The 9851-nt window shown below is 34.1% G+C and overlaps 1 protein-coding gene across 1 annotated transcript; it reads right to left on the minus strand.

The window, feature by feature from the left end:
* Positions 1–1530: 1530 nt before the first annotated feature.
* LOC132174034 (protein NRT1/ PTR FAMILY 6.3-like) lies at positions 1531–2816 on the minus strand. The gene is made up of 4 exons (XM_059585748.1): positions 2684–2816; positions 2420–2597; positions 2277–2316; positions 1531–2175 (listed from the first exon to the last, which is right to left on the minus strand). The coding sequence occupies exons 1-4, from the start codon at positions 2787–2789 to the stop codon at positions 1531–1533; spliced, it is 969 nt and encodes a 322-aa protein (XP_059441731.1). The 5' UTR covers positions 2790–2816.
* Positions 2817–9851: the final 7035 nt, after the last annotated feature.

Genomic DNA, 9851 nt, shown 5'->3' on the forward strand with positions numbered 1-9851 from the left:
GGAAAACTTGACAAAATTTTTTTAAACTTTCACGCGTTTTGAAATTATTTTTCTAATGTTCAAAAACTCTTAATTTAGAGTATCGAACTTTTAATTTTTTGCAATATCTAAATCTGTTTGAAAATACTGTTAAATCTTATCAAAATTTTCAAAATACTTTTATATAAAAAAAAATTACAAATATTAAGGCGTATGTATTTTCCTGAATTTTTGCAATTATTTTATTTTATTTTTTTATAATAAAAAATAAAGATATTTTATAAATTTTGACAAAGATTTAACATAAAATCCTAACGAAATGGGAACATTTCAAAAAGTTGAAAGTTCTATACCCTAAATTAAGAGTTTTTGAAGATTAAGAGAGTAAGCATTATTAGCAGTTTCACCAAATTTTACTTACTAAAATAATTAAAAGTACACATTTCTCTATTTTAACTATTAATTTTTTTTCGAGCACCACAGCCACATCACAATTTTAACAATCTATTTTTACTATTCTATTTAAATATTATTGTTCAAAAATTTGTTTATTCTTTCTTTTAACTAATAAAGGAGGAGAGAAACAAAAAAGAAAAGGGGAAGAGAGAAACCATTTTTTTTTTTCAATTGGTAAATGAATAATACTCAATATTAATAGTGAGTACTCTTCGCTCACTATTTTTTTTTTTTTTAATCAAATTGGTGAAGTTGTAGAGGAGAGTTTTTAAGCATTTTCATTAAATTGTCTAATCAAATAACAAAAAAATGATTTTTGTTTGAGTGCTAATAGTGTTCTAATGTCAAAACACACGACAATTCATGTAAGTTTTGTAAAGTTTCTCTTAATTATTATTATTATGAGAAAAATGAGAAGAAAGAAAAACAATGAGGGGAGGGGAATTTGGCAAACCGTGGCATGATTCCTTTGGAGAATGAAACAAAAAGCAGATAATATTAAGAAATGAAAAAGTAATTCTATGCTGACATATTGCATGTTGATTGAAGCAAATGGCATCCCATCAATTACCGTTAACTGAAAAAGGACGTAACCTGACCAAACAAACTAAGCTGTCCATTTCATGGGACCCAGGTTGCGGCTGCCCACGGCACTAATTAATGATTCTAGACTTCTAGTATTTGATTGGCACATAGATAGATAGATACTTGTCCATCGCTCTATACAGATGAACCCAATTGTTGGATCACCCCTCATTCATTGTTCAATATATGTACCGTCGAGAATTTACCAAAATGTGAAAATATATATATATATATATATATATATATATATATATATATATTCTTATTTATTTATTGTTTGGTAAATGGTAAGTGTATTCTTATTTTCAAATGGAGATGGAATTCATTTTTGCAACTCCAACACTACATTCCAAGTTGTATCTCAGCTCTTTTTTATTTTTATCTTTTTTTTTTTGTTAAAATACTTAAAAATATTCCTATTTTTTTTAATTTCAAAAACAATATATGAATATTTATATATATGAGGGTGAGGGAAATGGAAAAGCAGTTTTTAGTTTTTATTTTTATTTTTTATAAGTAAAATGGAAAAGCAGTTAATATAGTTGGTTGAGGGTTGAGGTAGATAGGTGTAGTAACCACTAACCGGAATTGTTTGGTATGGGGCAATCTCTGCTTCTTCTTCCACGGTCCCTCGTCTTGAATGTCATCGACGTTGAACAGAAACGATGAATCCGAAGGAAGTTTCAAATCCCTCTTCCGCCAGGCAGCGACAAACACGGCAGCAATCTGCGTCAGCGGGCTACCGGCGAGCTTCTTGTACCGGTACCGCCTAGTGCCCGACAAGAACACAACCAACCCAAGCAGAATGGCGAATGCGCAGATTCCGTAACCCCACTCCCTCCCGAGATTGTCCTGGATGTACACCAGAACTGTCACCGCCCCTAGCGATCCGATGCTTATGAAGAAGAAGAACCAGTTGAAGAAGTTCGTCATTTGGAGCCTTTCCCCTTTGTCGGAATCGTCAAACTGGTCCGACCCAAATCCTGACACGCTTGATTTTAGACCCCCGGTGCCCAGGGCGGTGAGGTACAGCGCCATATACAGAACTACTAACTGCGTGCCGCTCGCCGGGATGCAGGGTCGAACACCGCCGGCGGTGCATTTTGGGGGTCGGAGGCTGGGGATTACGGTTGAGATTGTCAAGATCGTGACACCCTAATCACCAATCGATCGAGGAATCAAATCAAGAACTCCTACAGATGCCTATTTAAAATTAAAAAAAAAAAAAAAAAAAAACAGAGTAGAAGAAATCTTACAGCTGCTTGTACGATGGCGAAGATGGCAATTGTGAGATACCTGGGAAAAGGGTAAGCAAATCAAGCATTTTTAGCAAGTTTTAATGGAGTATTTAGGAATGGGAAGAACAGGAAGAGTGAAGTGAATTTTTAGAGTATTCAACCTCCCAAGAAAGGTGTCTGCAATAAAGCCGCCGAATAAACAGAGCATGAAGGAGGTGCCGAGGAAGTTGGTGACTGTGTTGGCAGCGGTAGCATTTCCCAAATGCATAGTAGAAGTCAAATAAGTCACCAGATTGACTGCAATACCCAGCGTCGTTAACCTCTCCATTGCCTCTCCGCCTGAAGAAAAAGTAGGGGATTATTAGTATGGAAGAAGATCAGGAATAAAGGTAGAAAAAGATATATAAAAATGGTAGATGTGAGACCCAAAATCATGGCGGCGGCGGTCCAACCGCCGGTTTTAGACCTCTCGGCCGGACGGCCTTTGTAGTCCCAGGCATCTGGGAGGGTTTCCCCTTGTGCAGTACTCATTGTGTTGTTTTTTCTTTATCGGGAGGATTGCTGAAAACTCTCGCGTAGCAGTTGTGGGGCTACTATCCTATTTGTAGCGCGCGAGGGCTCCAAAAACAAAAAATGCTGATTTTTTTATGAAGTGACACCTGTAAGATAGGTTTGAGTCCTTGGTATCTCAGCCGTTCATCTAAATCGTCTCCCGGCCAATGATATAATTGGAATTGGAATTGGAACCATCATAGACTAACAAAAATACCTTTTAAGATGTTTATTTTCCTATAATTTTATCTGCTTTTCTTTTTTCTTTTTTTTTTTCTTTTTTTCTTTTTTTATTGTTTTGTTTTCTTTGTAATCGTTTTTATTTTTGCTTGTAATAATACTCGGTCTTCTCTCTTGATCTACCTGACTGATGTCCTTCGGGTTTGTTGCTTTGATCTAGATTTTTGGGTTGTGGATGTGAACGTTATCATGACTTTCGGATTGAGGAGGATGAGCTTTGGTTTGGAGTTCTCTACTCTCAATGCCGAGGAATAAGAGTTACCTATGCATTGGTTTGAATCTGTTTGACACAAATTTACTGTTTAATTTGAAAATCAGTCATAAGTTAGCGAATTTTGTTTGAATTTAAAATGTAGTACGTCATTTTTTACGCTTGTAACCTCGTGGCTTTTACGCTACTCCGCTCATTTATGCTTAAACCACCCGATCCCGCCAAAATTTGCCCAAGAACACCGGACTTTGAGTTGCGATTCTTTGTGGTATGGTTGGATTCCTTGTGTTTTGGTTTGTTTGTTTAAGCAAGGTGAGATTTTCGCAATTATTAGTTCTTCTAGGCTGGGGACCTAGAAAGTTGAAGAGTTAAATCAAGCACCAATTAAAACCAACCCCAAAATCAACCGAATATTGTCAAGATTTTATAATGGGTAGAGCATAATTGGAAATTTAGGTCCTACCACACTACCGTACGGTTCTTGCAACAAACAAGAGAAAACGATAAGAGGGAGGAAGAGACAATGCCCAGGGGAAAAGGGCGATGCAAGGGAGCTAGATACTACAATCCAGGGTTTTTATCTTTTATTTTATTTGGTATTTTTATCTAATGTGTAAAACTTTTATTCAAGACTGTAATAAAAGAGAGGTTTTACACCCGGTTTTCTCTATAGAATTTCCATTTTCAATATTTATATTTATAGAAAATTTTAGTTTATTTTTTTAGAGATAGTTCATTAAAGAGATACGGTAGAGTCTAATAAAAATTTTATATTTTGTTTATAAAAATTCATGTGGCAAGATGTCACATCATTTTCTTTTTGTTTTATCTTTTTCCTCCAAAAAAAAATAATAATAATGTGACATCTTGCCATATAGACTTTTATGGGCAAAATGTGAAATTTTTATTAGATTGAAGCATTTCTCTTCATCAAATTTAGTTTAATGGTAACACGTAGTCAAACAATTCTCTTTAATGGGTTGAACCAAGGCTTTCTCATTAAAAGGAAACAGAAAATACATCTAGATTTTAGAGTTTATTGGTCGATTAATTATCAAAATATATATATATATATATATATATATATATGTGTGTGTGTGTGTGTGTGTGTGTGTGAGAGTGTGTGTGTGCGTGCACAATTTTTTTTGTTGTAATTAAAAATATCAAGGCAATGGAAGTAAATATATAAGTGTGATTAAGGGCTTGTTTGAGATTGCGTTTGAGGGGCCTAAAAGTGCGTTTAATACTCAAAAAATTCGTTTGAAGAAAAAAGTACTCGTTTGGTAAAAAATTAAATGCTTTTAAGGGTCCAAAAGGCCTAAAATGACAAAAATGCACTTTTGACAAAAGCTTAAAAATAAAGTTTTTGCAAAAAAAAAACACTTTTTAACTTAAAAACTATATTTCTCATATGAAATCATCCTAAGCAAGCTCTAAAACTGTACGTTTCCAACCATGACCATTCTTTCTTTCTCTCATAAAACATTTCATTTTCTAGACGTAATTACTACAATTAATTGCATTTAGTTGGCTAAGAATGCACCACGGGGGCAAGACATTCATTTTATAGTTAGGCTTTAAAGTTTGTGTATTTTTAACCCTACATGAATTAAGATATTCTGTTACGAGAATTCGTAACAGATCGTGTTACTCGTGCTTCGACAGGAAACGAAGCCGAGTCTTGCGCCTTTTTCTTGCCTATGATTGTTAATTGAGAGATAACAAGGATTTTAGAGAGGATCCCTTAGCCTCTTTCAAACACTGGGTTTGAGGAATAAACTTTGCTTATTCTCATTGATCAATACGTGGTCTTTAAATAGAGTTACAAACAAAGACAAATACTCATAGGACTTGGACTACTAATACTTCTCCTACTAGGAAAATAATTCCCTATAATTCCCAAACTAGGGGAATCTGGAAAGATCTCCTTACCAACTCTAATATGGTAACTTTATTAATTATTCTACTCACCCTACGTGGAGTACAACCTTTCTTATTGAAATATTATAATAAACTAGCACTTCATTCTTGTAACATATTCTTCAGGACAATATGCATATTTGAAGGGTATTTTTGTTATTTCACTTTTTAATGTTAACGGTTACACTTTAAAGACATACTAATATCGACATCATGTACACGATTAGAGACATGTCAAAAAAAAAAAAAAAAATACACCAATTTTGAATTCCGATTACGAAACTATTTATCAGCCGAGCTAGCTGCTATAAGCCAGAGGGAACAATTTAAGATTCCATGCGAACCTCATGCTTAATTAAAGGGTAGTTGGGTCGTAAGAATGCAGCAGGCCGGGGGTCGGTCGGTAGTCATATGTGGGCATAGGAAACTCTCTAAGGTTTCATGCAAACCACATGCTTAAAGGGTGTTGATGGAATGTCCTATTCTGACGTCTGTCGGCCACAGAAATATGAATATCCCAGGATGCTGTCGTTGTGGTCACTAACGTACCACAATAAGCATGGATACTTGTCTCTTTTAAAGGTGTGTCAAGGGAAAACATATTCTTTATATATATATATATATATATAACATACTCGAGGGGAAAGCCCTTTCCTTTTTGGCTGGTTCCTGGGTGAGGAGGGCTTCGAACCCTTTGGCACCGTCACCGTGCATGGTTCGTAGCCATGTGTTCTAATGCTCTGAACTTCACGAAACACTCGGACTTCACTAGATTTGTTCACGGGAGAATCCTAAAAGAAGAACCTTAATTCCCTCTCCCATGTTTTTTCTGGATAAATGATCAGTACTATAATATTGACTCAAACTCAATAGAATTGGCGGATCAAATCCATTTTTCTTTTGTTAAGGTGGAGAATTGAACTAAAAATTCTCATTCTATATCATCAATTGAATCACTATTTCCGACTCATGAATTCTATTTTATCACCCATCTACATGCTTAAGCTGTATTTTTCGTTGTTTTTCTCCCCTTTTGCAACTCACATTAGAAGTTCGACGGGTAAAATTGAAAGCTTCTAAATTTTTGCGAAGTTTTCTCGAAACCAATAGCGCGTGAAAGTTCAGGAACCTTTGTGAAGCTTATATAATATATATCGTTTTTCCTAACTTCTAGGGGTAAAAGTTGTAGGTTTCATCTGTTATATAAGATGAAGATTTATTGATTCAGTTATTATTCTATGATCAGAGGAAAAAAACCAAAAAAACACAAATAAAGCAAATAAATATACCTACCATCTTTTTATTTTTTTTTATTTTTTTTGTTTTAAAGTTTTTAACTTAATATTTGAGAAATGATTTGTGTCAATAATTTATCCATATTTTTTTTTTATATTCTCTAACAAATTCAATAGATCAACCGTTAGATTTGTGGAGTCTACGATTAACTTATGTAGAATTCATATAAATCCACAAATCTAATGATTTTTTTTTTTTTTTCTAATTAAAAAGGTGGGAAGGGGCGACCAGTGTAGTTTCCCCCCTTGGGCTTTACCATCGGGGTTCCCACCCGCTGTGGAATGTCCGGTTTGAGCCATAGCTACTGCCTGAGAAAGCGAGCCCGTCACCACAACCCCACAAAGGCGTGAGCCAGTAAAGCCCCTTCAAAGTAGCATCTGGTTCACGCATCTACTACCGCAAGCGGATTCGAACACGCGACCAGTAGGATGAAATGAATTCTTTTACCAACTCAACTACCACCCTTGTGGTACAAATCTAATGATTGAGTACCACAATAAAAATATTTACGCTTTTGGTAAAGTGCTACAGTAGAAATATCATCACTTAAATTTGATTAAGAGGTTTTAAATAAATTCAGAAAAAAAAAAAAAAAAAAAAAAAAAAGCTCTTAAAAACGATCTCTAAAAGTTGGACGGATAATTGATAAGACAATCGGAATTTTTGTTAACTTTAAAAGGATATTCTTGATGTTCTTTTTGGTGACTTTTAGATTTGGATAGTAATATTTTATATTTAATTGATAATTTGTCTTAAATTGTCCCTCCTATTAGTGGGAAAATATGAGACTCTCGTATTGTTAATCCTAGCCTGCCAATCTTATCCCACGACCTACAATAATTCACGTGTCTCACTAAAATTTAAATAATAAAATATTATTTAACTTTTAAAAAAATAATAAAAAATTAAAATAAAATCATCAAAAAGTTGGGGGTGGCCGGCCACCCCTACCCCAGTTGAGCCTAGGGGTGGCCCGTGGCTTTGGCCACCCCAAGGGCCAAAAAAACTTTTTTTTTTATTTTTTGGATTTGGATCCTGGGGGTGGCCGAACCACCCCCAACGGCCATGGCCCTTGCTCTTTATTTTAGTTTTTTATTATTTCTATTTTTTTTAAAAGTTAAATTGTATTTTATTATTTAAATTTTAGTGGGACACGTGGCTTGTTGTATGCAGTTGGATGAGATTGGACAGTCAGGATTAACAATATGAGAGTCTCATATTTTACCATAATCGGAGGGGATCCAAATCCTAAATTTAGACACTTGATGTTATGGTATCATATCTTTATCTTTAGCTAATGGCTCGTTATCATTTATTCATTGTTGTAGAATTGGCTATCTTATTATGTAAGTAATCACGATCTTCCTGATCTCAGTGTCACTTGGGACATATTTACTCGGTAATATGTCTTGGGAGATACATCTCTAGTTAATTACCGATTAATTAAGTTCCCAAATGTTACACTCTCTCCTTTGCATGAGTCCCACAAGGTGTCCCATGAGTTTTGAGCAGTGCTTTGACTAGGCGTGATATTTAGTTACTAACATTGTTGAATCATATCTTAAGTCATGTCTTGCCTTCCGGCGCAATATGGTTCCTGCAAACTAATGGTATTGAATTAAATGCTACCAACTACTTGTTTCTTCTGTTTTTATTTGGGTATTGGCCAAGTATATATTTAAGTTAGAAATTATAACATTTTTTCGAAAGACATGGAAAATTGTAGAGCTGAAAAATATGGTTAATATTATAAATAGTTTAACACTATCCGAAAAAGAAAAAGAAAATACTAATAACATTTTTTTGTTCCTCATTCTTGTATTTTTTTTATTTTTTTTATTTTATTTTTTTAATTTCGTACGTCTTTCTCAAGAACTTTGGTTGATTACACAACGCATTCATACTCATTTTATTAACAATGAATTCTTTCTTCCCAAAGAACGATCGAGTAATGGCATATCGATTATGAGTGGATGGCATCAAATAGGATCTCAAAAATTGAATTTTTTTTTTTTTTTTAAAAAAAAAAAAAAAAAAAAAAAAATTGTAGGTAAAACTTTGAATTCAAAGTTATTATTCAACATTAACCAATCAACCAGACAATGAATAACAAGTGGCCGAATTATAGCTGTATTAAGAAGCTAGATAGACTGATTAACACATTTATATATCTGCTTACAAAGGCCATGCGGACCAATGGACCATGTCAATTTATGCATAATAGAAGAGAGATGACTTACCATAAGAGTGGAAAAATTGTGGAATAAGAGAGATAGAAGACTTAGCCATGTGTAGGAGTGGTTGTTTTATAAGTTTTGATAGCTTATTTTCTTGACGTCATGGGATATCTCCACTGTATGAGCCTTGTTAGATGTTTTCTTATTATTGGGTACTATTCTAATTAGGTATAGTGTTTGGTTACTAATGTTGACAAATTAAATCTCATGCCATGTCTCGCCTTCTGGCACGATACCGTTCTAACAAAGTAATGATGTCGAATTAAATGTCAATTCCTATTGTTGTAGAGAGATAAAATAATATGAGTGTACCAAAGTATAGCGTTGTTTGATATTCTTGTGAGAATATAGAAAGTGAATGTAGCGACACAACATGGCAAGATGATGCTCATTCTCAAAATCATTGCGTATGTCATTGAGCTCTCTGGAGTCCAATTGAACCTGGCGTGCTTCTAGTGTTATTTGTAAGATGGAAATTATTAAGTCTATCTTAGGCCTAAACACCAATAAAGCTTGGGCGGCATAAACTAACAAAGAAAAAAAGCAAATCGTTATAATATTGAAAGAAGCGAAAATCGTTTAGAATTTCTGAATTTGGAAATTTGAGAGGGAAGACAGATCATGCTCTTCCAATGAAAGAGTGATACTTTTGATTTGGAACTTTCATAGATTAATTATGTGGGAACTAATTTCGACCACATCATACAGGGAAAAAAAAAAACGTTAGTCATATTTGTACTATCACTTTAAAGAGACTAGTCAATTCAAAGTTCTTCTTTAAAATCCCTCATAATGCTCCGTTTTACATATAATAACTAAGCAATATAAAACTTAACATTTTATGACTATTTTTATAAATTATTTATTCTATGTAGACTACTCTTTATCCTCCTAACGTGGAATCGGAGTATTACGAAAACATTGGTCGACTACACGACACATTCTATGTACATATTTTAAAAACAATATATGATTCTTCAAAGAAAAAGTATATATGGATTATGAGGGGAGGGGAACAGATAGGATCTCAAAACTTCAAAGTTGATATTCATGAGCTTCAAGAGCCAATCAACCAGACAAGGAATAACACGCGGCCGAATTATTGCTGTATTAAGAAGATAATAAATAAATACACTT

Source organism: Corylus avellana, chromosome ca3 (genome assembly GCF_901000735.1).
Source record: "Corylus avellana chromosome ca3, CavTom2PMs-1.0".
Lineage (NCBI taxonomy): Eukaryota > Viridiplantae > Streptophyta > Magnoliopsida > Fagales > Betulaceae > Corylus > Corylus avellana.

Coding starts and splice junctions, on each gene's coding strand:
- LOC132174034 (XM_059585748.1), bottom strand. CDS start 2,789: ATGAGTACTGCACAAGGGGAAACCCTCCCAGATGCCTGGGACTACAAA. Junction 2,598..2,683: donor CGCCGCCGCCATGATTTTGG/GTCTCACATCTA, acceptor CTTTTTCTTCAG/GCGGAGAGGCAATGGAGAGG. Junction 2,176..2,276: donor TCGCCATCGTACAAGCAGCT/GTAAGATTTCTT, acceptor ATTGGTGATTAG/GGTGTCACGATCTTGACAAT.